Source organism: Equus caballus, chromosome 25 (genome assembly GCF_041296265.1).
Source record: "Equus caballus isolate H_3958 breed thoroughbred chromosome 25, TB-T2T, whole genome shotgun sequence".
NCBI lineage: Eukaryota > Metazoa > Chordata > Mammalia > Perissodactyla > Equidae > Equus > Equus caballus.
Window position 1 is genome coordinate 25,883,333 of NC_091708.1, and position 27,813 is coordinate 25,911,145.

Here is a 27,813-nt window from a genome sequence, read left to right on the forward strand (position 1 = left end):
ATAAGTTGATACCTGGCAGTGTCCACTGGGCTGACGTAGCTGTTCAGCCTCAGAGCCAACCCTGCAGAACTGGAAGTGAATGTGGTCACCCCACTCAGTGGGCAGAACTCAGACTTGTTGGGCTGTTGCTGATGGCCCAGCTGTTTGTTCTTCCACTTGGAAAAGTACAGACCTCCAGATCAAAGATGTCCCGCAAGCTGTGGAAGCAAATCATGCTTGCTGATTGAACTGTCTGGGTCATTCACTTAGATGCCTGTGGCAAGGACTCCTTCTAAGACAGCACAATCAAGCTGCTGATCAAAACTAACTGTTTTTGATGTGGAGGCAACTGTTGCATGCTGGACTCATGACTCCTCCCTAAAGTTGACCTGCTTGTCCCACGGTGCAGGAGGCCACATCACGAGGGGAGTTTCCCTTCCCCTGCCCAGCAGATCAACTCTACCAGCGCTTTGACCCTCTCTGAGGCTGTCAGGGTGGCTCACCACTGATACTGCTTCCAGTTACTGACCAGCTTACTCTGACACTGAAAGGGAGGCCTAGGGGATTCCAACTTAATTCTTAAGGTTTATAAAAATGCCCTGGTCTCTTTCACCTGATTCTTCCAGACAAAAGGTCTGGGCATGAGTAGGAACGATTGGGTAGAAGGTAAAGTTATAGCTTCTGGAATGGGACATGAGATTTTGTGGAGGTGAAGGAAGAGCAACACAGCAGCACCTGGGAGGTGTGGCAGAGGGAGAGGGCATTAATGACTGTGTCCTCCTTTGGGAATGCATTGTTTATGTGAAAGCTACACTTTGGCTTACTTCTCTCCTAAAATACAATGGCTTACACCCTAAGAAGTGGACGTAAGAGAACTGGAAGTGTTTAAGGAAATATCGCCGTGGTCCTGGTAAGCACAGGTCAGCCTGAATTCTCCGGTCTGGGTTGTTTGTGGATGAGAGAATCACCCTAGGCTTCGTCCCTGTGGGCCCAGGAAATCTGTGCAATTGCTAATACGCCCTGTTCCACCTAGACTAATGCTTTGGCTTGCTATGGAAACTTAAGGAGAAAGGCACTTGGCCTTCTAAGGTAGACACTGATGGTTTATGAGTTTTGTTTAGCTGGAAGCCTGGTGGGCATAGCTGAGGTCAATGTTGCAGGTTGACCAGCAGGACCAATTCTGCTTAGAGTACAAACTGGATGAATCTGGTCTTAGTTCCTGTCGCCTTAACTAATCATAACGGCTGAGGCCTGCCCAGTGGCATAGTCGTTGAGTTTGCGCACTCCGCTTTGGTGGCCTGGGGTTTGCCCATTTGGATCCTGGGCACAGACCTACACACCACTCATCACCCCACGCTGTGGTGCATTCAACATAGAAGAACTAGAATGACCTGCAACCAGGATATGCAAATAGATACTGGGGCTTTGGGGAGAAGGAAAAAAAAAGAGGAAGATTGGCAACAGATGTTAGCTCAAGGCCAATCTTGCTCACCAAAAAGCACACCTTAAAAAAAAGAAAATGCACAATGGTGTGTCCTTAGAGTGACTTAATGAAAAGCAAGGAGATTAAAAAGAGAAACAAACAGGGGCTGGCCCCGTGGCCGAGTGGTTAAGTTTGCGCGCTCCACTGCAGGCGGTCCAGTGTTTCGTTAGTTCGAATCCTGGGCGCGGACATGGCACTGCTCATCAGACCACGCTGAGGCAGTGTCCCACATGCCACAACTAGAAGGACCCACAACGAAGAATACACAACTATGTACCGGGGGGCTTTGGGGAGAAAAAGGAAAAAAATAAAATAAAATCTTTAAAAAAAAAAAAAAAAAAGAGAAACAAACAGATGGGGCAATATTTACACAAACAGGCATTTCAGGACTGTTGAGACTGTTAGGGCGTTAACCGGACAAACAGGGATTTTATATAAGCCCTGGCTGATTAAACAGGAAATACAGTCATCAGATTTGGTCTACATTTAGCCAACTGTAAACAAAGCAAAGAATCTCCCCAAATGAAACTTGATACGAAATTTTAGTGGGATTGTTGAAAATAGCTCTTAAAAATTACCAGGCTGTCTGGTAGGCAAAAATAGGAATAAGAATAAAACAACGTGCGGACCCAGCACTGCTCATCAGGCCATGCTGAGGTGGCGTCCCACAGAGCAGAACTAGAAGGACCTACAACTAGATATACAACTATGTACTGGGGGGCTTTCGGGAGAAGACAAAAAAAGAGGAAGAATGACAACAGATGTTAACTCAGGGCCTATATTTAAAAAAATAAATAAATAAAGGTGATAAATGCTTCATCTGAATTGAGAAATTTTGACTTGAAAATCTGACCCAGCTATTTCCTTTTACTTTATTTTGAGATTAATCTATAAAACGATGAAAAGGGAACATTTTCTACCAAAAATAATGTGACACAATGTAAACTGAAATCTGAGGGCATCTGTTTGCTTTAAATGCCTTTTGTATTTTCAAGACTGAAAAGAAATCAACCAAGTGTCAATTTGAATATTTTGGAGAGAACAAAATAGACATAGTAATACCATTGAATGCTAGGCACTAGTTTTTTGGGGGTTTTTTGGTTTGTTTTTGTTTTTGTTTTTTTGCTGAGGAAGATATGCCCTGACATAAAGTCTGTCCTAATCTCCCTCTATTTTGTACGTGGGTCACCACCACAGCACAGTCACTACCAAGTGGTGTAGGTCTGCACCCGGGAACTGAATCTGGGCTGCCAAAGTGGAGCCAAACTTAACCACTAGGCCATGGGGCCTTCCCGCAGACTTTTAATTCTTAATACCCAAATCATCATGGAATTTTCATATCTCTCAGTATAATAGGGTTTTTTGGACAGTTGTTTGGGGGAACACTTGTTTAGGTTAAAAAAAATAAGGAAACATTTTTAACAATCTGTGGGGAAAGCTTGATTTATATTCCAAATACAATTGGAAGACCTTCAGAATCATCAAAAGTGATGTGCATCTCTGATGTCCTAAGAAAAGCATCACAAAGCAACCACGTTAGTTTTTGCTGATAGAGAAGCGATGTTTTAAGCTTTTTACATCCCCACATTACAGTTTACTGTTTTCCTATAGGCACTCGATGTGTTTTACTAGGATTTTAGGAGACTGTTGGGAAGTTCCGGGTTCTGTGTAACACATTACAATTTTTCCTACTTAAAATACCAAGTGTTGGTGAGGATATGGAGGAACTGGAACTCGCACACACTGCTGATGGAAATGCAAAATGGTACAACCACTCTAGAAAAGTCTGTCAGCTTCTTAAATTAAACAGACACCTACCACATGACCCAGCTGTTCCACTTGTAGGTACAACCCAAGAGAAAGGTAAACCTATGGCCATAAAGAGACTTGTGCATGAATGTCCACAGTAGCTTTCTTTGAAATAGCCGAGAACTTGAAACAACCCAAATGTCCATCAACAGATGAATGGGTAAACACTTCTGGTATATCCATACAACAAACACTATTTAGCAACAAAAAGGAAGAGACTATTGATAAATAACACAAACGAATGTCAAAATAATTATACTGAGTGAAAATAACCAGAAAAACAACAAAAAAGAATACATACTAAAGCCTGCATTTATATAAATCTGTAAAAAATGCAAACTCTAGAGACAGAAAGTGGCTCAGGGGTTGCCTGGGGCTTGAGTGACACTGTGGGAGGGAGGGATGACAAAGGGACAGAGAGAACTTTTGAGGATGATGGACATATTCACTATCCTGACTGTGGTGATGGTCTCATGGGTATATTGACGTAAAAACTTATGAAATTTTATACTTTAAATACATGCAGGTGATTGTCAATTATACCTCAATAAAAGTATTATTAAAAATAGGAAGTAACTTTCCACATTGTACTTTCACACAGAACCTGTGGTTTCCAAGACCATGACTTTCATTTCTGATGTGATGTGGGAAATGCCTCTATTTGGAAGACAGAACTAATGACTTCCCCACACTGCATTGACTCACAGGCTTCAGAGAGGAGGCTCCCTCTAATAAACCTGCAGACAGCAGAGAACAACAAACACAGGATCCTTGCAGGCCCTATTTCTAAGCTCTGCAGCTCCTCCGGGTGTTGGGAGGAGGCCCGAGAGGTCTGGGGGCTCCGGACGCCCGGGTTCTACAAAGCATCTGTACCAGTCTCCCCCTTAGCGAGGAGACTGAAACCTCAAACTTCCTCCTCTCCCCACAGCCCCCTTGGGCTGCCTTCCCCTCCATGCTCCGCGCGGACCTGCAGAGAATGCGAGGAAGCCAGCGTGAGCCCCAAGCCTTCTGGAAGAGGCCTCCCAAAGGGGCTTCTTTGTGCCAGACTCAGCCCAGGCGGCGGGACGCCCGGCTTTCCTAGCAGCGCCCTGCGATGTGCGCGGTCGGCCAGCAGGCGGCGCCAGGCTTCCCGCGGACGTCCTCAGAGCGCGGCGCCAGGCTCCCGCATGTGTCCACCACCAGGTCCCCGCCCACTCGGTGCATCTCTCCCTACTGCAGGGAGACAAGCCTGAGCCACGAGCGTTCGCGAGGCCGCCTGTGAGGGGACCTGACCATTCTCCGGGGCTCCTGTGGGCACCGGAACGGATGTGAAGGGGTCACTTTGCGATTTCGCCTCCCACCGGCCGCCTCCTGGCATCTGCATAGCATCGTTTGGCGCCGCTTCAGGCACCCCGTCTCCGCGGCTCCAGTACTAGAGAGTGTAGTTTCGAGATGTGTGGCGTGACCAACTCATTCCACCCTTCCGTAAGTGTTTTTCAGTTTTGGCTGCACTTTTAGATGCCCTGGGAGCTTTTAAAAATCCTGATGCCAGCTGGCCGGTGGCCGAGTGGTGAAGTTCCTGCGCTGCGCTGCTCTTCCGTGGCTCAGGGTTGCCAGTTCGGATGCTGAGCGCACATGGTACCACTCATCAGGCCATGCTGAGGTGGCGTCCTACATGCCACAGCTAGAGGGACCCCCACAACTAGACTATACAACTATGTACTGGGGAGGCTCTGGGGAGAAGAAGAAGAAGAAAAACAAGAGAAAAAAGAGAGAAGATTGGCAAAAGCTGTTGGCTCAGGTGCCAATCTTTAAAAAAAAAAAAAGAAGGTTAAAAAAAAATCCTGATACCTAGGACTTGTGGAACTACTGCTCACTTTTCACTGATCAAAGCAAGTCCCAGGGCCACGTCTAACTGCAACGTGCCTAGGAGAAGCATAAATCTTTGGTGGACAACACAAATATCACAGCCCTAGAGAAACAGAAAACTGAAGAAACCAGTTACAAAAATGATGGTCCAGTGGTTTTATGGGTTAATTCTCTGTAATTTAAATGATAATCTCTAAAGAATTCATCATCCCAAAGGTATTTGAACCATTTTCAGGTGGAAAGCTCCCTTATATATTCTATGAAGTTAACATTATCTTATAATCAAATCTGATAAGAATCATACAATAAAAATGAAAGTGCATCATACTATGGATGAATCTTAATTTTGGAGATAGATGTAAAAATTGCAATTAAATTATGACCAAACTGAATCAAGAAATGCATTGAAAGAATAATGACAGCAAATACTTTAGGTAGTACTTACTGTGTGTCAGGCACTGTTCTAAATGCTTTTCAGTATTACCTAATTTAATCTTTAGGACAATCTATTATTTAGGTATTACTGTTAGTATTATCCCCCTTTTAGAGATGGGGAAGATTTAAATGAATTCTTATTATATTCTTTGCTTTAGATCTGAGATGGAAAAGGATAGTGAAGGAATATAGGGAGCAGCAGCTCAGTGATGGGGAAAGCTTTCTACATATCTTTTCCTGACATGAAGGAATGTGGAGACATGGGCATAGCTGTCAGTTTGGGGCAGAGGGATAGCAATATACATATCATGCAAGATGACCACTCAGGTAGTAATCCCTTTATTTTTTTGAGTGGAGATGCATATACTTATCTACTGCAAGAGTCTGTGCTTCAAACCAGTCAAACTGATTTGAGGGAACAGGAAACAGGAAGCACAGGTAAAGGCTGTGTCGTGAGCTCCCCACACACTCAGTCCCTCCTTTTCTTCTGAACCCTGCAAATCTGGTCTTCCATTTTTATCTGTGTATACAGAGGCCTCCACTGCCCTCAGCCCACTCAGCCTCAACTCAAAAGACTGGGCCATGTTCAGGAATACCCATCTCCCTCCCTTTTGTCAAGTCTGTGCCTGTCATGTCAGCAGCTTCTTGAATCTTGACTTCTTTCAAGACCCCCAGGTGGCTGACAGAAATGGGAGTGGGGTAGCACTCTGGCCAGGGTTGTAGGAGGTGGGGAGAAAGGGTCATGGATCCCTTGTTCTTCTCTTGAAGGTTGACTGCGGGGCCTGCTCTTGTGTGTGTGAGGGACAACTAGGCCTCCGTTCCAAGAGCCCAGGGTTTTATGAAGAGATTTTAGGAAGCAATCTCCTTAGAGTCCCCATCTCTCTACTTCCACCAATGGGAAAAATCCTAAGGGCCCCACATTCTTTAGTCTGAGCTGAGACACCCTCCTGAAAATATTAGGACAAGACAAGGGAGAAAGAGGATGGGTTCTCTCATTCTTCCTGTGCAGGTCAGGGAAGCCCACTTCCTAAGGCAATGAGCATGGAGTGTGTGTGTCAGGTTAGGCAATGTTTCAGGTGTTGGCTACTGAAGTGAACAAAAGGAGCTCCCTGACTTTGTTGTACTTACATTCTAGAGGGAGTGAGGACAGGCAAGAAACTAATAAATATGGGGGGCCAGTCAAGCAAAGTGGGGAAAGAGCACTACTTTATACTTGGGGTTTGGAGGAGTCCTCTGTGTGAGGTGACACATAGGGACCAGAAGGCCATGAGGAAGTGGGCCATGCAGATACTGGGGACAAATATGTCAGACAAAGGGAGAAAGCAGCAAGGACAAGGGTCCAGTGATGGGAATGCTCATGGGGTGTTTGAGGAAAATTGTGTGTATAACTAATTCAGATTTAACAGAAACTGGGGAAAATGCAGGTAGATTTGTTAGGTTGTGGGATTCCTGGCAGCTGGGCAATGGCTCTCAGTGCTGCTGACCTGGTCCTATTTCGGGGGCCAGGCTCTCCTGAACAACCTGGCACTCCAGTTCTCTCTCTTTCTTTACCAAATTGTTAGCCAGTAATTGTCCATTATTCTAATAACCAAACAGATCCATCATAAACATTTTGAAACCAATAGAACAATGTTTCTGAAATGCTGTTGAAGAATGCTATATTTAAGAAATGTTTTTAAGAACAATAGCTCATATTTGGACCAGCCTGGTTCCAGGAGCAGACAGTTTCAACTCAAGTTCTGTCCTGGGACAAGAGAATCAAGTGACGAGGTCATTTAAGCCAAGAATAGAGATTTGGAATCTTCAGTGTTGTCCCTGAAACCTCAGATAACCTCAGGGTGTCCTGGTTTGATATTTACTCTGGAAGTTTATTTGACATTTATCTGCATTTCCTCCATTTGGGCTTACGTTCTTCATGATATTTAAAGGGGAGCAGTAACAGGACAACTTAAAATATCTCCTTAATCCCTCAGTCATAATATTTAATGCCTATTTTATTGAAGGCACTCTGAAGGGCTCAATTTCACAAGCATGTTTCTTTGGGGGAAAAATGGAGCACAAATGACTCTAGTAAAGAGCAGCCAGAGGGAAAGGTCATGGTGTAGAAAAGGGGGTCAGCAAAGTTTTTCTCTAAAGGGCAAAGAAGTAAATATTGTAGGCTTTGGCCAAGAGGCAAACTGGAAGATATTATGTAGGTACTAATATAATAATAGAGAAAACACATTTCTAGACTTTTGATGAAATTGAAAATATAATGTTGAGTAAAATTTTTTCTTTTGAAAATCTAAGTCTATTAGAAGAATGGAATTCTCTTTTGGAAGAACATTTTGCTCCAGTGGGTTTAAAAATTAGTGTTCCTAATATCGATCGCAAGTGTTCTTGGCTCATGGCCTATACGAAAATAGGCTTGGGCTAGATTTGGTTTCCGGGCCATAGTTTGCCAACCACTGGTATAGAAAATACGGTTTCAATGTTTAAAGTATTCCTGGAGGTTCTGGCTAAAGCTATAGGAAGAGAAGAAAAAAGAGAAGCAAGAGGATAAGAAGAGATACATTGACACTATTTGCAGATAATATAACCATGCACCTATGAAACTAGCAGAATCCACAAAGTATTAGAACTAATTTTTTTTTGTTTTTTTGGCTTTTTTTGGAGGAAGATTAGCCCTCAGCTAACTACTGCCAGTCCTCCTCTTTTTGCTGAGGAAGCCTGGCTCTGAGCTAACATCCGTGCCCATCTTCCTCTAGTTTATACGTGGGACGCCTACCACAGCATGGCTGCCAAGCAGTGCCATGTCCACACCCGGGATCCGAACCAGTGAACCCCGGGCCGCCGAGAAGCAGAACGTGCGAACTTAACCGCTGCGCCACCGGGCCGGCCCCAGTATTAGAACTAATTTTATTATAGCTAATGAAAAATTTCATCAAGGTTGCTAGAGAGATCAACTTACAAAAATCAATAGCATTTCTTTATACAATCAGTCCTCCGTATCTGTATGTGTTGCATCAGTGATTCAACCAACAATCGATCAAAATTTCACAGATACGGAGGAATTAAGTTGAATCTGTGGATGTGAAGCTCACAGATATGAGGGCTGGGTGTATTCATTGTACCAGGCCAGGTTACACAAGGGACTTGCACGTCTGCGGATTTTGGTATCTGCTGGGGGTCCCAGAATCAATCCCCCGAGGATACTGAGGGATGGCTGTACCAGCAAAAACTAATAGCAATAACTAATGGTTAAGAAAACCAAAAACAGAGGCCAGCGCTGTGGCCTAGTGGCTAAGTTCGCAAGTTCCCCTTCGGTGGCCTGGGGTTCCCTGATTCCAATCCTGGACATGGACCTACACCCTGCTCATCAAGCCGTGCTGTGGCGGCATCCCACATAGAAGAACTAGAAGGACTTACAACTAGGATATATAGCTATGTACTGGGGCTTTAGGGAGAAAAAAAAAAAGGAGGAAGATTGGCAACAGACGTTAGCTCAGGGCCAATCTTCCTCACCAAAAAAAAAAAAAACCAACTGTGAAAGTGTCTAGGAATCAACAACTAAGAATACATAAGAAAATTACTGAGGAGAAAACTTTAAAACTCTAAGGAAGGACATAGAAGGTGATCTGAATAAAATGACAGACACGGGGCTCTCAGGTTTGGCCCATTGAGCCTCATGTCAGACTTTTCACCTCCAAAACTATAATATTATAAACTTGTGCTTTTTTTTTTTTTTTTTTTGAGGAAGATTAGCACTGAGCTAACATCTGCTGCCAATCCTCCTCTCTTTTTGCTGAGGAAGACTGGCCCTGAGCTAACAACCGTGCACATCTTCCTCTGCTTTATATACGGGACACCTGCCACAGCATGGCTTGCCAGGGGTACCATGTCCACACCCAGGATCCAAACCGGTGAACCCTGGGCTGCCGAAGGGAAACGTGTGCACTTAACCTCCGCACCACCAGGCCGGCCCCTAAACTTGTGCTGTTTTCAACCACTAACTTTATGGTGATTTGTTACAGCGGAAACAAGAAACTAATACAGGACCCATTTCTCCTGTCCAGCTGGATGCCAAGAATAGAGCTTTTTAACTCTGTTTTTGATGCACAAGTAGAGTTTCCGAACATATATTTTTAACTCTTGGAAGGAAGGTGGCATCTGTGATCTACTGAGTAATCCTAGTTCATACTTGCCTGCATTTGGAATATTATTCTGTGGTGCTCTTTGCAGCAGATTGATTTCCTTTCCTTTAACCAACTCAATTTGTTTTCAGACCCTAAGAACCTGTTGATGGGCAGTGAGGGGACAGTAGGGTGCTAATGAACTAATAAGAAATGACTTAAATATCATGGTGGAAATTCCCCAATGGGACTCAGCTGTGAGCCTGGCCCTCCAGTCCCTGAGCAAAGCGTAGGAAGAAGCAGCAGCATAGCCCCCGTAATGGCTGATTCCACTGTAACTTTCACTTCATCCCTGATTTCATTAGATATTTTAGAAAATTAAAAAATACATTTGAACACTTATGTCTTTCTCTCTGTGTGTCTTTTAGGTACAACGATAACTGATGTGGGTTGACATCAGCAAGATGGTGCAATAGGAAGTGCCAGCCCTTATACGCCCCACAGAAACACCTGTTTCAACAACCACTCATGGATGAGGCTTCCTTGTGGGAGTCTGGAAGTAAAACTGAGAGGTTTCAGCTCCCAGGTGGAGCAAAGTCGTCCAAGACTAGATGCACTGAAGAAGGTTTCACATTGCCCGTGTCACCCCACTCCCAAGGTGGCACAACATTGGCATCTCTGGGAGCTTGGTAGAAAGCAGAATCTCAGGTCCCACCCCAGACCTGCTAAATCAGAGCCTGCAGTTTCACAAGATCCCCAGGGAATTGCATGCACGCTGTGAGAAGTGCTGCATTATCCTACATTTAGCAATCCATGAATGATGTTTTGCATTTGTCTGTGTGTTATTTAAAATTTATGTAAGTGATATCATACTACACATACCATTTAACAACTACCTTTTTTCTTTCAACAAGTTCTGTTTGAGAACTAACAATGCTAATATAGATCTAGTACATTCTCTTTTAATTTGTTGAAGAAAAGTCACACTTATGTTGCTGATAATGAAATCTATTATTAAATCAGTCTGTTAGTGGCATTGATTTATTGCAATCAGGTACAAATGGAGATGGTGAGAGACTTAAAGTTCTCTTTATTTTTAAAAAAGCAGTCTTTTATTTCCTGGGGGCATCACAGCCACTGGGGGAATGTACTTCCCAAAGAAAAGCGATTACTATTTATGGCTTTAAGAGTAAAGGTTACATGCCTAGGAAAAAATAATGAGTTTTTAAAATCCAGATGTCTTGATGTCAGTGAAAACAGCCAAAGTAAATTAGACCAGCAAGGACACTTTTATGCTAACAGGGTGGATGTACAGAATACAAAGGGTCATTCATCCTAACTTGAATTGAGATTTACATTCTTAATCTTTCTGGAAACTAGCTGGCAAACATCCCCAGGCTTTGATCTTTATCAGACATAAATTGGTCCGCATTTCAGAGGCCCTTTAACTGACCAGATCTTCAATACCAAGTGCAATGTCCGGCTTATTCATGATTTTAATCACCCAAGCCTAGTTAAATGTATATGGGGTATGGTGAAGATTTGCTAGCTGGGACAATTGAGAGAACCTAAAAGATGTGGTCAGTTTACTCGAGGGCTGGTGTTGGGCATCAAGGATTCAGCTGTCACAGCCTGGAAAGCTGGTAACTCTCATTACATGTTGGAAAAACATTTGGTCAAATGGTTCCTGCTGTACCTTGGAAAATAGAGCATGTGTGGACGGGGCCTGTAGCTAAGGGATGAAATGGAAAAGACTCAGGGTGTTGAAATATTGGTATCACGTACAGAATTTCTTGCTCATTTCAGCAAAACTTAGATGAGGGAAGAACTCAGGCTAGAGCCACCGAGGCTGCAAACAGAGAGAGAGAAGGTAGCACAGCTTTGCAAAGGGAGGCCCCCTCTGCCTGAAGCCTCACTCTAAGTTGAGTGAGAGTCACTGCTTCTTTACCCCAAAGTGAAGGGGTTGTAAGTAGTGGCTGTGAAGTGGAAGTCTGGTCTTAGGAGAGAATGCTGCTGTCATGACAGGTTGTGAGCCTGCAGGCAAAGAAGGGATTAAGGGCTCACCCCACCCAAATCCATTGTTTTAGATGTCCTCAAAGTAGCCACCATTAAATTGAGCAAAGCAAATGGGCTGGGAAGGGCATAAGGCCAATCTAGAAAAACACCAGAGTTTCCAGGCTTAACTCTATGTCTAGATAAGATTTTGGGGGTCTGGTTATCTGCACATGGAAGAGTCAAGAGGCAAATACATCCAAAGCCTACTAAGTTTTTGAGGAATTTGCATGGCCAAAAAACATTCAGATCTGGCCTATAGCAAAAGCATGTGACTCTTTAATCCTCAAAATAATGTCTCCAAACCCGCACAAGCAGGAAGTAGATGTGGCCATGGGGGATAAGTGACAAGGAAGAACCTCACAGAGCCAGGGCCCAAGGAGGACAGTAGTCATAAGACCATGCTTCCATCACATTCTCTTTTCCCTTAATTCTTGCACCTCTGCTTTAACCACACAGATAAGCACAACGTCCTAGGGTTGGTGGAGAAACAAGATAGAACAGGGTTCCTGAATGACTACTTGGTAGGGAGCTGCCAGCCAACTTAGAACACGTACTTCAGATTGTTCCCAGAAGGGCAAAATTAATTGTATCTTCATTAAACCATACTGGATTATGGTTGAGTCTCTTTTTTATAGCAGCCTAGCTAGATAAACTAATTAAATGTTCAGAACTGAGATATTTATCTTTTCCCACTTAGCTGGTTCTTTCAGCTGACTGGAGTAAATGACAATTCCATCCTTCAGCTGCTCAGACCAAAATTCCTGGAGGCCTCCTGTGTCCCAGCCCCTACAGGATGCATAGCATTGAACCAGGCCCTGCATTTGTGGTTTAGCTTGGTGCCTCCCAGAATTCCAGGCAGCACATGCATGGAATGGGCCTGGGTTCTAGTCCTAAAAATGTTAATACTCTTCAACCAAAGACCACCATCGATATCCTTGTAGTTGATTAGCTGGGTTGTTGCTGCAGCTAGCAAGAATGCTCACCATTGGGAACCGTGGGTATCTCAGCGAGAGAGTGTTAGGAAGAATCTACTATAGGATTTGGGGAGAATCTAAGGAAGCTCTAGATTTGGTGCTGTCAGAAAGCAGGGGCCAGTCTGTGATTGGATATCCCAATAAATCTTGTCTATAGGGAGTGGAGATAAGCATGAGAATAAAGTTGTAATCGGTAAAGAAGTAGCAGTCACTCATTCTAGCAGAGAGAGGGGCATGTTTGTAGATTGCACAGTGATCTTGCTTCTATGATCTTGGAGTGACCTTGTGTGATGCTGATGTTTTATGAGATTGTTTCCGTCCAGCAGAACAACCTGGCCTAGCCGTGAGCATCAGGCCAGCCTGTGATAACATGGAAGCCTCGCTATGGGAGTCAAGCCAGTTCCAGGATAGCAGCGGCTGCTTTTTTTCTTTCTCAAATGCGTGGCGATGCCTCTTTTGTAGGCCTCAGGCAGTCACCTTCTTTCTGTGACCCCAAGTGCGGGAGAGGAGCTGTCTTCAAATTCATTCTCACTCAGCCCCTGCTTCTCAGAGGTATGCATCTTCGGCTGCATCCCCACCTGGCCGTTGCTACACTTGTCTCCACCCCTGCACATGTGACCCAGATCTGTACTCAGAACCCAGGGGGCAGGGCTGCTCTGGCCTGTTTACCCACATCATTCCCATCTGTTCGGTTTCTTTCTTTTCTTCTGGAAAGAACCTCTCTGTCTTTGATCTACAAACCTCTTCACTCCTTGCTGTTGAGCGTTCTTAACATTTCATGCCTCATTTACATAAAATGTCCGGATTTGGAGGGTAGGTTTCAGTGTGAGCTCAAGCTGCCATCTTGACCTGGGATCAGCTGAGGGTCTTTTTGTGCCTCCCTCTGGGCTGCAGTTTCCTGACCTGTGGTACAACCCAGCCATCTTCACCATCAATGTGGCCCTGCTTGCATTGATTGCTACAGTAGTTAATGTTCTCAGCTATCTCAAGGAAATGCTGGGCTGTGCCCTTCTGGATATCAGCTGTTCTGACCCCTAAATGCCAACATTTATAAATGAAAGATTCTAATATGACGGATTGATTTTCTGCATAGCCTTTTGTCACATTTCAGCAAACCAGACCCATTGCTTCAGTCAGGAGTCGTAAGCCTGAACCTAACTTATCTTCTGATCTGGAGGTGGGGTAAGATGTGGGGAGCATCAGATGCCTAGAAAGCCTTCTCTCCATAACCTTATGTCCATGATGACTGAGTCATTCTTTTTGCAGGACAACCCCCGCCCATGTCTTGCTCTGCCCCAACACCCATGTGTAAATTTTACACTGTCAGGAAAAGATGATAAGTGGAGGAAGATCTTTTATTTTCCTTTCTCCAAAGACTGCAAGCTCCATAAGGAAGAAGTTAATAACATTTAGCCTGCTTGATGCCTCCTGACTGTACCAAGTACAGATTGCTGAGGATAGGTATTGCTCACGTGTCAGGGAATCTCACTGAATATGTTCACAGTAGGTAACAGCAGTGGTTGAAGGAGGTTTCCCAAGAGTACAAAAGGACACTGGCCATCTCATAGGATGGATGACACAGAGAAGCTGGGATGTGGAGGCACGCTCTGAAACACGTCCAGGTGGTATCAGCCTCAGCGGGATCTGTCTCTCAGTAACTCATAGAAAAAGAGAATTGTAGGATGGGCCAAATTATAGGACAAGTCTTATAGTTTGTCTCAGCAGCTCACTAAGAAATAGGCAAATCAAAGGGCAAGCAGCCCTCACAGGGACAGAGAATTACTGCAGAGGAGGGAGAATCCTGAAACTCAGGGAAGATTCTGAGAAGCTAGAGGAGGGTTATGGGTACAGGGCCAAGGAAGCCCCCTCATTTGCTTGCTGTCGGCCCCACATCTCTCACACACACAAAGACAAGTCACATGACTGCAAGGCTAATCATTTATTGATCAGGTGGAGGGAGGTCTCAGCATGGTCAAGTTCTGGGCATGGCAGAGAGAGTGGGAATTTGGGAAAAACCTTTGATTCTTGGTGTGTTGAGGAGTCTTCCTAGACAATTAGGGAAGTTCCAGAAGATGCAGAGATAATGCCTTCACATGCGATAGTGATGGAAATCAGGTGACAGAACTTGTCACAAGATGTCATGGGGATCACGGAGCGAAGATTCTGGAGCCCAGGTGAGGAAGTATTCACTCTCACTCAGCTACATAAGCCAATGAGAAAGAAAACACAGAAATTTATTAAGCACTTATGGATTGAATAGAAGACAAAGAGAACTTCTATTAGAGAGAAAAATGGTGAAGACACAGATATCAACCTGCATTGTAATCTACGTTATTTGCCAGAACAGTGGGAGGGAGGACACTGAGTAAGTGACGTTTTTCTTCTATTGCTGCTTCCATCTTAACCTTCCCTCAACTAAGGCTATGAAACCCAGAATGGAAGCGATGAAGGAACCTGGGCTCATTTCTGCCACCTTCACCATTAGAAGTTTTGAAGAATTTTTGATAAATTGAAAAATAATGTCTAAAGCCATAGCTACCTTTGATGAAGTGCTGACTTTGTGCAAGCTATAGTGGCTAAGACTTCCACATACATTGTCTGAATGAAGCCCCACAGTAAATCTGAGGCAGGAAACAGATGAGGAAACTCAGAGTCCATTTTCCAGATCAGAAGACAACTGGAAGGTGAGACAGCTTTATTCTCAGATTAGAAGTTAAGGCTGTACAGAGATCAAAGGAAGCCATTTTTACCATAAATTGGAGGGTGAGATGGCCTTCTGGGCTTGGAAGACGGACCACAAACACAGAATGTATTTGTGTCATACTCACACCCTATTACTCTTTTCTCATTTAAAACTTTAAGGCTTAATGATTTTGAGCACATTATCAGTCACTGAGCCCTTTTCACCAGCAATATTATCCACACAGGAAATCACTATGTAGACATCATTGTTTCCCTTTTAATTGCTTAGATCATTTGCTCAGAAGCTCATGGTAGGAGTGGGTCCTGAACCCGGGTCCTCCAACTCCAAATTTCAAGCTCTCTCCACAAGCTGCCTTACCAAGTTATTTTTATTGTAATCTTTAGACATAAACCCCTAATGCTTTTGGAGGACACTGATCCCTGGGCCACCCCCTCACCACCAGAGATCACCCACCTCTAAGCCTGGCCCACTCCGTTCCCTCGGAGCTGGAAACAGCGATCTGTAGAGGTAGAGCAGAGCACATTCAAACCAATTGCAGTTTATTTCCCAGAGAGAAACCAAATGATTCTCAAGATTAGGACAAAGGGGATTGATTGGAGGTATCACCTTCTCTGGGATTTCTCCTTTCAGTAACATGGGAATTTAGGAAGAGAAAACCAGAGATAGCTGAACTTACCGGTTTGAGTCAGGTCAATTATGTTTTCCTTAACAATTCCTTGTTTTTGGACAATTTTCACAAACTCTTCCTTGATTTCTGGACTCACATCTGGTTCTCGGGCTGTAGGAAGAGTGACGGTAACTACTGTGTCCTGTATATTTGTCACTGAGGCTCATGAGGGGCGTGGGGCTCCAGATGGATGGGAGGATGGATGGCACTGATTGGGTGCTTAGGCAGAGTCTTGGGGATGGGATGTAACCTGTCTTGAATTTGACATCTTTAGAATATCCTTCCGGCATGATGAGAGATTTCGTCATCTTCCCATCACTGAGCCTGAGGGGTTACCAAAGGTGAGTATCTGTCCTCAGAGGAGGAGAGACATTCCAGGATAAGATTGGGAGGACCACTTTGTCTCCAGCCTTCCTTCCTCCCCGTTTTTCCCCACCCTAGGATGAATGCTAGCATGAAAATACTCTACCATAGAACTCCAACAGTTGGAATGGTCTGTCCTTGTCAAAATTCACAAGATAAAGAATCATATGTTCATTATTGCCAAATTCACTTATGCGAAGTACATTGTATCCATCATCTGTGGAGGAAAAAGAACACAGCTCAGACCTTCTTTGGTCCATAGGAAGCAAGTAAAACCCTTTACTTATTCTCTCCCACTAACCAAATTCACGTGCATATCCTGGAAGAGATAGCAAGTGATAGCTAATGTCTTTCATTTGCATCTCCTGGGCTTCATCAGGTGACATCTAAGGGATGCTGGCAGGTCGAATACTATGGTAGGAAAATTCAGGTGCAGTGGTAACTCATCCTCCATCATGTTCCCTGCCTCTCTTGGCCATCTCTGCCAACTGTATGTCTCTGTCCTCTCTGTAAGCCCCTTTGGCATTATATACCGAGTGCGACATCCTGAGCAGTGTGCTGTGGCAATGGTCACCAGGTGTCATTAGAAAGTGGGCAGAGAATGAGAAACTGTTCTGCCAATTTATTCTCTTTTTTTTTTGCCAATTTTCTTTTGTTGCAAGAGGTACATATGACCAAATTACCTTCTTTATCTGATGGTATTATGTGCGAGGCATCTGCTTTTATGCACAAGGATCTCCCAAATTCAGGATACTAGCTATTAGAGGACCTCCATTACGTTGCCTAAATAAGCACTGATCAATAATTGAGCAAGATCTTGAAGATATTGGAGTTTAGTTGCAGCTGAAAGTAGAATTTGGGAAGACTTCTTTTGTATACTTACACTTAACACTATATACACCATCCTCTTCTGTTTTGTCAGCAACCACAGAAAATTCAGTACACTCTCCATTTACCCTGCAAAACACAGTGAACTGATGCCCAGGAGACACTGATGTGGCGGGTCCCTCACACTCTACCCATAACTTGAGTTTCTTATTCCACTTAACTGTTTAACATTTTGCTGTGCAATTTTCAAAGAGCTTCTATTTCCATTATTTCACTTTATTTGATACTTTGAGAATGAGTCAACTACTCCTATCCCTGTTACTCTACCATTACGTCCCACTATTACTGTTATTACAGCTACTTGTCTTGATAACTGGCTGAGTGCTCACCATGTGCCAGCCTCTCAGATAAATAAACATTACCTCACTTGGTCCTCATAAAAAGCCATGAGAGAGAATCATTGTCATCCTCTTTTACCCAAGGGAAAATTGGGGGTGGAAAGAGATGAGTTTTCTTGGTCACACAACTAGTAAGAGAGATTCAAGAGCTAGATAGGCTGTTGATTACACATCCTATGCTCTTAATCTGTGCTATTTGGCCACACTATTGATGATTCTGAAACCCCTCTATCCCTTACCTCCTCCACTTTCATTTAAATTTATTCTTTCCAGCAACCCTTATCTCTGAATCTAGAAAAGCCCCAGGTTCATCAAGCCCTAGATCAGTGCCAGATGAGGGGCTCTCATTTTGGATACAGGCCCAGAAGGTAGGTGTACGTGTGTGTGTGTGTAGAGGTCCAAGACCATACTGAGGCTTCTGTTTTTCCTTTCCCAAGTTAAAAAGGCCACACTTACTTTGTCTGATATTCAGCATACAGAGAAGAGTTGTCCAAGGCACGGATGAGGTCCACAAATACCCTCATGCTACCGTTTTCTTCTATCTTTTCCTTAACATCTGAAGCTAAGAAAATGGAATACCACTCTCCTGAAATCTGCAATAAATAAATAAAATGATTGGATAAGAAAAGAGGGGAGTGGATACCACATGAACACTTGTCTTCTTGAACTCAGTGCTGTGGGCCAGGTCTTATAATGGTGATGTAAAGATGGAATTAGAACTAAGGTCAGTTGACACCACATCTAGGGCTCTTTCCACTGACCCTCCAGGGAGAATGGAGGTCCCCAAGTGTTGTCATTCTTTAACATGGTACAATTGCTCTTAGTTCAAGGTCTGCAGCCACTCCTTTTGTCTAATATGTCGACCAACTCCTGCCTCTGGCAGGGCCACCTTGCTTCAGAATCCTCCGAACCGCCCCCCACAGTCAGAAGTCACTCTGCTCTACCAACTCTACCTTTGAAATATCGAAGTTTCTTATCGCAACATCACTGTTCTCTTCCTGTTGGGCACAGACAAGAATCAGCCCCAGACACAGCAACAGCAGCTTCATCCTGGCCGGGGACAGCACTGACTCCTCTATAGTCACCGGGAGTGAGTCTTTCCCTGATGGTGACTCCACTCCCCAGCTCCTCTCTCTTTATATCCATTCTGGGTCCAGATATTTGTCCCCGGGGCACCATCTTTCCTCCTCCCACTCCATGAAGTGGTCCGTCATTCCCTGGTGTGAGGCCAAGGATTGTTCCTGCCCTTTTGAAACTTGGCAGTCCCATATCTTTTAGATCTACTTAGTGACTTTCAATTTCTGAAAACACATACTCAATAAAAATAGTGGATGCTGTAAAGGGCTGCCTTTTGGAAGCAGATTTAACTGTGGACCTAGCTTGGAATCAGAAAGCCAATGATGTGTGGCAAGAATGGAGTATAACAGGGAAATGGAATGTGTGGGGAATCTATGTCCCAACGCTCACATCATGTACAGAATTAGGTGAGTTACTCCACTTTTACTAGCCTCAGAAACAAAGAAACTGTCTCTACCAAAGATAATAGTACCTATCACAAAGCATTAAAATAGAATTGACTGAAATAGTGTTGACTAAAATGTTGTCTTTAAAGTGTGATGCCTGATATCCAGTACATTTTAACTCCTTTTCCGTATTCTCAGAACTCAATCCCTGCAGCCTTTACTTCCCCCACAATGAATGAACAACTGTTCAATCACTATGGGCACCTCACTATACCATAGGCCCCATAAGAGGAATGGAGAAGTACAAGATGTCATCCCTTCCTTCAAGCAACTTTCAATGAAGGCAGAGAAATGTTTCATATACTCAATAAAAACTTAATTCTACAAGCGTATGAAATAACCCAACTGAGTGGGACCAAGACCAGACCACTGTAGGTCAGAAAGGGGCTCATGCTAGGGAGGTGGCGTCATGTAGAAAGTACTTAAGAACACAGGCTTTGGAGTCATGTAGACCTGGGCTTCATTCCCATCTCCGCCATTTTGAAGCCATGAGGACCGATTTAGCGACTCTGAGTCTTCACTTCCTCTTAATGGGGGAAGATCCGCCTATAGATTGCTGTAGGGATTCAATGGGATGATGTGCGTAGAACCCTCAGCATGGTGTCTGGCACACACTGGGCTGGTGGGATCAGAGAATTATGTCTGGAGAAGGTGGGAGTTGGGGAAGGTCATGAATGTCAGGGAGGGTATGGAGATATGGAGAGCTTGTGGGAAGAGGATTCCAGGTGAGAGGAATCCTATAAATTAGGCTCCTATGCTCCTATGTTTAAAGCTATGGCTTATTTCTGCCTTGTGCTAATGCCCCCTCCTGCACTCCCCACAGCAGAAAGAAGGTAGTGTCACGGGAGGAGCTGGGCAGAACATAGGAACTGTGGCATTATATCTGTGGCCTACTCTAAAAAGTCATCCCAGCCCCTGGGTGATCATTGCTGGTTCATTCTCAAGTAGCATCTAATCCCTGGTATTTTGAGGCCTATATAACTTTAGCCATCATGGGCTGGCTGTAAGATTTCCTGCCCCTGAGAAGGAGAAACTGAGCTTGATAAATGGTGGGAAAGACTGTACTTTATTCCCTCTATTTGATTCTTTCTGAGAATAGATGGCAGCCTATGAGAAACCGGGTTTTCAAAATGAACCCTACTCTTCCTGGCTATGATGCTGAGGAGAGAGTCAGCCACCACTACTGCACACACCATCTCTAGCCCATCCTACCACCACGGCTAACTCTGCACTCTTAGATCATAGCACAATATTGTAACTCTCTGCTTCTGGTGGAGATGTCTTTCTTGTTCACCCCTGTACCTACTATAGCACCTGATATGTAGGATCGCCTTTGGAAGGATCATACACTAAAGCCTCTCTTAAAAGCACTAGGGATTCTTGTTAATAGAACGAACCTTATAGAAAATCCCATTGTAAATAGAAATATTACTCTTGGGTAGTGACCTCCTAGTATATATTATTGGGTCACAGGAGTAGAAAGAGAGCATGGAACCGAAGTCTATGATCAGATTCCTATGTTTTGGATGATCTTATCTACTAATATCTGAGTTGACCATTCCCCACTCTGATTATTCACTTCCATTTCAAATCTTCCACATTTTTGGTGGTCAGCATGAACATCGCCAGGACAGCCTGTAAACACTGAGACAGTAAGGTCAAGGCTGCAAAAATACCCAAGACGTGTGATGCAGTCCAGCCAAGGACTTGATGAAAGAAAACCCAGGCAAAAATAAAAGCTGAAAGAACACTAAATCAATCAGGAGTGATGCTTAGCTTTACAACAGAATTCCCACGAATAAGACTCTTGTACTGCATTAAACGTTTGTGGTAGGAGCTGTGGATTAATGATCTGAAAACACTCTGACAACTTGTAGATGATTGATAAATATCACAGGCGAATGAATTATCCACCTTTATATTGGGGAGGATGGGAAGAGGTAGAGATGTGGAAAGATGACACAAAAATAAAACAAAACAAAAAGTAACCACTGATCTTATGTCCCAGATGACGGTGTAAGCACGTGGAATAAGGATTCAATGTACGAATGTTCACTTGGCCACCCATCGATGGGGAAAATGTCTATTGTATACTGCAAGATATCCAAGTACAGCATTTGACTGTAGAGCAATTTTTCCTGTGGTGTATTATGTTGCTTTAGGCGATGATGCTACTGAAGGATTTTTGAAAAATGATTCAACCGAATTCAGCTACCATTATTAAATGCCTACTCTATACTAGGCCTTTACCAGGCACTATGAGGGCTGAATAAATAAGAAAGACAGGGGCTGTGTCCTCAAGAAACTCCTAGCTAGTGCGAGGATGATTTGAAAACAATCTAATTATAAGGTAGAAAGTAAAAAAAAAAATTATATAGGAAAACAGAGAAGCCAATAATAATGAAGAAGAGGAATAAGAGGAGAAAAAATGAAACGTGATTTGATTCCGTTATAGCCTGAACACCCAATTCCAGGGGCGGAGCCAGGATTTTTTCCCTCCAGACGAGCAGAGCTTCCCCTACAGAACACGAGTTGTAATAGTCTCTGGTCCAGTGGAGAGGGAAAGAGAGGGTCTTCTGGGAAGTAAAGGTTTTGTGGAGAAAGGGTGAGAGTTGGGTTGTTCTTCCAGCCTATGGGCCCCAAGAGAATGGACTCCCTCCTTTCTGTAAGGGGACAAACAGCACTTCTGATGAGCCAGTCTGTCAGAACAACAGGCGCATTTGGAACGAGTGCACATCCCGTACTCCGGTGCCACCCTGAAGAACCAGCCTTTGGACCTTCTCTTTTGTGGAACCAACTGAGTATGGTCCTGATTCTTGTTAAGAGTAGCCAGTCTTTCCAGAACTGAGCTGTCCAGGCCACAAATATCTACCAATCTTTCTACAATACAGACCTAATATTCAATCATCTTCCCACATTTCAATGTAGCATTGACACCTGAATCCAAACTGCTAGAATACAGTCAAGTTGCATCAGCTACTTTTACATATAAGGCCCTTAAGCCTTCAACAAACTTAGAAACAATCTGACAATCAAAGAAAGAAGGTCTTATTGAAAGCCATGTTTGTTCAAGTAAGAGATTGTGCCAGAATCCACTTACCAAGGCAAACAGTTATAAGGGAGATGCATTTTGCAATAGTACAAATGTCATCAGTCCAGGAAACAGGTAGACAAAAATAATATTTTGATCTCAGAAATAGAGTCCGAACTCAGTGGGTATTAAACAAGTGCTTTACAAATATTATTTCTTTTAATCCATTATCCTGTTTTACAGAGGTATGAACTAAGGCTCAGGGAAGTTTAAACTTACCAAGATCACCAAGCCACTAAGTGGGAGAACCCATATTTGGACCCAAGACTCTTTGATCCCAGAGCCCCTACTCTTATCGACTTCACTATGTAGGTTGAGGCTTGATGTTTCTGACACGAAGGACAGATGGAACAGGGACAAGTAGTGCTTTAGACCCTCAGAGTTGTCTGCCTGGTAGTTGCTACTGACGAAGCTGCATGTAGATTTCCCCAAAATGTGGCCCTATGGGTGTAGCTGCAAGAATCTGATCAAGCAAAGGACAAGTAACAACTGTCTGAGTCAACAAATATTTGAGGGAGGAGTGGACGGATGGATGACCTGGGGAGTATAGCTCTTCTAATAAGGAAGTAGGAGATGCTTCCATACCAAAATCAAAACTATGCCCTTTCCTTCATGACTTCAAGTTAAGTACCTGGTCAACAACCACATTAACACTTCCTCACCCAATACCAAATATAGGGCATTTTATAAGTGACCCAAGAGACGAGTGACAGTCTGCCAGGTAGCTGAGAAAGGCCTGGCCTAAATCATGACAGGGTATGGGAAGGGACTTATGGAGTTCACATATGACCAGATCACAGTCTCTTTAAACCAGGCAACTTGATTGAAACTAACTGCCTGCCTGGAAATGGACTTAGTGACTTTGTCTTGTCACACTTGATTAATTGGAAAAATCACACACTGAGAAAGCCAGTGGGAACATTCAAACTGTGTTATAGAATATCAAGGCATAGTCAGTGCCAAGAAGATCAAGAAATACAAGTTTGTTTGGTTCATGTGCCAGAGTGGAAGTACACCTTGGTCCCCAGCATCCAGGATGAGTGTGCATATTGCTGGTACTGGCTCAAACCCAGTTCTAAAATATCGACTCCCCAGGTTCCTTGGAACTAACAACATCCTATCTGTGTCAGCTGGGCCCTCCGGAGAGCAGATGCCAAGACAGATTTAGGAGCGAAAAAAGTTCACTGGGGAGTAGCACTTGAGAAAGGAAAAAGGCAGGAAGCAGGATTAGGAAAGAGGAGTCGCCAGACCACGAGGTAGATCTGACAAAGTCTCCCTCAGCCCAGCGGGGAGGTCTGGAGCGTGGTAGAGGAGCCCCGTGTTAGACAGAAATGGATGGGCCCTTTCACCGCAGTCTCGCTCAGTTGTTGGCTGCGGCCACCCCTAGAAGATCTGTACCTCAGCTCAAGATTTGAGGCAAATCTGAAGGAATTAACAGCAGAGGCTGCCAGCTAAACACATTCCTCACAGCTGGCCATGAGTCCTTTCCTGGAGGCGGAATCTGAGCAATACGTCTCTGTGTCTGGCACACCATCCTAATATCCAGAAATAGGTGGTCTCCTCAAAAGAGGTCCAGAGTTCTCTTCCCACATGGGATAGGGGCAGTGATGGAAGCAACCTTTACCTCTTTTCTAGTTGGAAATTTCTACCACAACATGAGAGTTCCCTGTAGGTAAGAAAACCAAGAATCTCCGTGATTGCTGTCTCCAGATCCACTCACTAAAATTCAGCAAGTACTTCCATGTGGCCCCGGTTTACCCAGAAGGCCATCTAGGACTCTCTCAGTAGGACATCATTTAGGACCAATTTATTCCAGTGATGGTGACACCACCCAGCTTGGGAAGGGGGAAGAGAGTTTAGACAGTGGGAAGAATAATCATAAGTCTTGGATCCTTGACCCTGAGGGAAAGGGTTAAGGAGCCCCAAAGATAAAAATCATCCATGTTACAATTTTGCCATAGGCTGGGCCTAATTTGAAAACTAATAAAATCTGCTTCATACCATCAATGTGGGGATTTGATGAAATTACTTTGTTATAGAGCTTGGCACAGTGCCTGGGAGATAGTAAGTGGTCAATTAATGGAAGTTAATCATACTCCTTTATTCATTCCACAAATAGTCATCACTGGCTCACTATCCAAGCACTGAGTGCACATCGTTGATCAAAATAGCTCTGACCCCTGTCCTCACTGGGATTCTACAGTGGCCTGTTTCCATTTCATCTTCACATTCTGCATCCCACAAGGTCAATAGGATGGCACAAGGAAAAAGACCAAACTAGGTGCCTCTCCTTTAATTGTAGCCTCTACAAAAACCCTAATTTCTTCCCTTCATGCTGCAGTCCCTGCTGGAAAGCCCTCCCTTCTCTGCCTGTTCAAATGTTACCTTTCCTCCAAGGCCCAGCCCAAGAATCTCTGTCCTTTGATTCTCCCAGAGCTCACCCTCTCATCCTTTGTGTGTCCCCACAGCCCCTAGAGCTTTACTGTCACCACGCAGCAGGCAGCCATGTACTGGGTCATGCTAACGTCAAAATACAATTCTCAATGAGTTAAAGACACATAGCTCTCACACGACTATGTAGTGAGCATGTGTCAAACATTTAACTAACTTATTATTGAAGGAGCCAGCTGGTTCAATGACAGCTGCTTCCAAGGAGAATATGAAAAGCTGATGCATATATTCTCAGTGAAAGAAAAAAATACCGTAATAAATTTGATAAGTTAGACACAAAGTGGTCAATGTCCTGCAGGGTAATAAATCACAACCTTTGTGGTTACCTTCTCAATTGGACAGAGATCATTTATACACTTACCAGACAAGAATAATTTGCACCTTCTCCGTTTTTTATTAATTAATCCCTAACTTAAGAATCTGGTCTCTAAACAACAGTAAATATGAAGTTAAACATTGTCACATTTGCCAGGAGAACCAGATGACCCTACGAGGGCTTATCAGATAGGGCTCTTGTGTGACTTTGAAAGGACACGTGGTCATCTTTATAGCTTTTCTCAAATTTAGGATAATTTTTTAAAATGCTAGTTTCTATGGTTGCACGTACTTTGGAAAAGTAACAGTAACTTTGGAGTCAGGGAAACCTGGCTTTGAATTCTGACGCCACACTTAAACTCTGTGAGCCTCGGTTTCCCCAAAGAGTTGTTGCAAAGATAATGCAAAAGTTTTAGAAAGTGCTAGAATACAATAGCTTCCCAATAAATATTAGATCTTCCACTCTCTTCCTCTCCTCTTGTGAAGATAATGACCATGTCCTGTATTTCTTATTCCCCGCCCCCCAGCCCCTGGCCCAGCCAGGTTCTACTAGAATGCCTGAGCTCTGTATAGTAGGTTTTCAATAAATCCTCTCCGATGGTTTTATGTATTTCTTGTCTGACTCAGGCAAGTTCCTTCCCTTCTCTGGGCCTCAATTTACCCATTGATGGAAATGAGAAGATTCAGTGGTTCTTAACTATGGCAGCACTAGTCCTGGGGAGGTTTTGGAGGTGGGGGAGGGGGTGCAGAATTCTTGGTTTTTACAGGGACTGGAGAGTATTGACGTTTGGTGTCCAGCATCCAGGGATGGTAATCTTTCTGCAGTGCCCTGGCCAGTCCCCGACAAGGTAGAACTGTTTCATCCAACACATCAATAGCGCCCCCACTTGGAAACACTGAATGATCTCCACAGGGCTTCGCCAATTTCACCTCTGACCACAAATTCCTGCTTCTCTGGTGTGTTTTCCTGAGGGATGGAAGAGCCCAGCTGCACTACAGAGACCTGTTTTGCTCAAAGAAAAGTATGTTTTGTTTCCAAACATTTCAGCAGTTTTCCACATTATTCTGTGCCTGAAACACAGCTTCATGTTGTTGGCCCTTTCTAGTCTGAGGAATAGTTCTTGCATTTTGCTGCTGCCAGCCACACCGAGCTGATCTATTTTCTGGGGAGAGAGACTGCTCCAGGGCACCCTTATTGGAAACTGACTAGTCTTTGCTGAGTACCCACACTTGATTCAGAGAATAGCAGGGAAATTGAAGACAAGGTCCTGCCATCAGGAGGGAAAACACAAGCCTATGACAGAGGTAACCCCAGAGTTCCAGGAGAAAGCTGGAGGCCTGCTAGCTGAATTCTGAGTGAGTCCTTCCAAAAACCTTCTCTTCTCTTTGTTCCTTTGCTCACGGTCCTGCATCAGGCAGTTGTCTTGGTATCTCCCTCCTCTGGACACTGAACTCCAAGGAGAAACCACTGGGTCCCCTTCTCCTCTGTCTTCTGTTTCCTGCTGGGCTTAGCACACAGCAGGCACTAAGTTTATACACTTTTAAAACCAAATCTCATTTTCCTATCAATTCACCCTTTTCTCTGGCATCCTGAAAAGAAGCAAGTTCTGTAAGCCAACGACCAAAATGCTTTTTCTTCTCGAAAAATAGAGTCTTCATAAGAGCACTCAGATTCTTTCAGTAACTAGCAAAGCTGGAAAACGAAGTAGTCACAAGGTGGCGAAAGAAACAAATTTAATTTTCCTCCAGAAGATCTAAAGAGAAAATAGGGTCTAGCTGTACTCACTTAGGCAGTTGCTTGTTGTGATGTATTGATAAGAATCAGGTTAACACAGTTGAACGGTTAAAATCTGCTAATCAGCTTAAATGATTATTTTTAAGCAATATTTTTTCAACTTTAATTAATTCAGTGTGAGGTGGGGCAATTTTGTTAGTTTCTGTAGCTTTCTCCAACTTAGAAACTTACAGGAAACACACCGGATCATATTCAGGCGACACTTGCAGAGAGCATGGTATGTTTTGAGTTGAACCACATAAAATTGCCATTTTACAGGGCAAAAAAATAACTGAATATTGGCAGTTTCATATGGTTCAACCGAGTAGTAGTGATGCTGCTGACGTTAATGATTTTCTTTTCCTGATAGGTAATTATCAATCTTCAGTGATAGAATTTTAAAACATAATTTGATCATTAATGTGAGAAACTTTAAAAAATGCCTTCAAATGCTTAAAACTGGACCATTAAGGTTGCCTGTATGAATTTAGCAATAACTGGAACTTCTTGAGTTTTGCCCTACTTAAGTCACTTAATCTACATTAATTGAGAACTTGTTTTCTGTTATGAGTTTGAGTCAATTTTCTGGGTTGATCTGTTTTGATGTCAGCATTAGAATGCAAAAGAAATGGAAATAATTTTTTTTAAAGATTTTATTTTTCTCCCAAAGCCCCCCGGTACATAATTGTGTAATTTAGTTGTGGGTCCTTCTAGTTGTGCGTGTGGGATGCCGCTTCAGCATGGCTTGATGAGCCGTGCCCCGTCCGTGCCCAGGACGAACCAGAGAAATCCTGGGCTGCTGAAGCAGAGCGCGCAAACTTAACCACTCGGCCACGGGGCCAGCCCCTGAAATAGTTTTTAAATAGTATATATGGAACAGATTTTTTAAAATATTTGCTTTAAAAATCTACTAGTTTCTTCAACACATGATTTACAAACCTAGTATTGTACATTTTGTTTACTATAAAACAGGTATGTAAACAGTTTTGCACAATAAGAAATAC

General features: G+C 43.6%; 1 protein-coding gene and 1 long non-coding RNA gene across 2 annotated transcripts; one reads left to right on the top strand and one right to left on the bottom strand.

Moving 5' to 3' along the window:
• The first annotated feature begins 4,597 nt into the window (after positions 1-4,597).
• LOC111770571 (uncharacterized) lies at positions 4,598-10,688 on the top strand. Its single transcript, XR_002803837.2, has 2 exons — positions 4,598-4,735; positions 10,095-10,688. It is a non-coding gene; the product is annotated as an uncharacterized lncRNA (long non-coding RNA).
• A 3,927-nt stretch (positions 10,689-14,615) lies between these two features.
• Positions 14,616-18,805, bottom strand: LOC100053601 (major allergen Equ c 1). The gene is made up of 7 exons (XM_001489323.6): positions 18,609-18,805; positions 18,112-18,248; positions 17,313-17,386; positions 16,536-16,646; positions 16,076-16,177; positions 15,853-15,898; positions 14,616-14,895 (listed from the first exon to the last, which is right to left on the bottom strand). The coding sequence occupies exons 1-6, from the start codon at positions 18,702-18,704 to the stop codon at positions 15,855-15,857; spliced, it is 564 nt and encodes a 187-aa protein (XP_001489373.1). The 5' UTR covers positions 18,705-18,805; the 3' UTR covers positions 14,616-14,895; positions 15,853-15,854.
• Between the last annotated feature and the right edge of the window lie 9,008 nt (positions 18,806-27,813).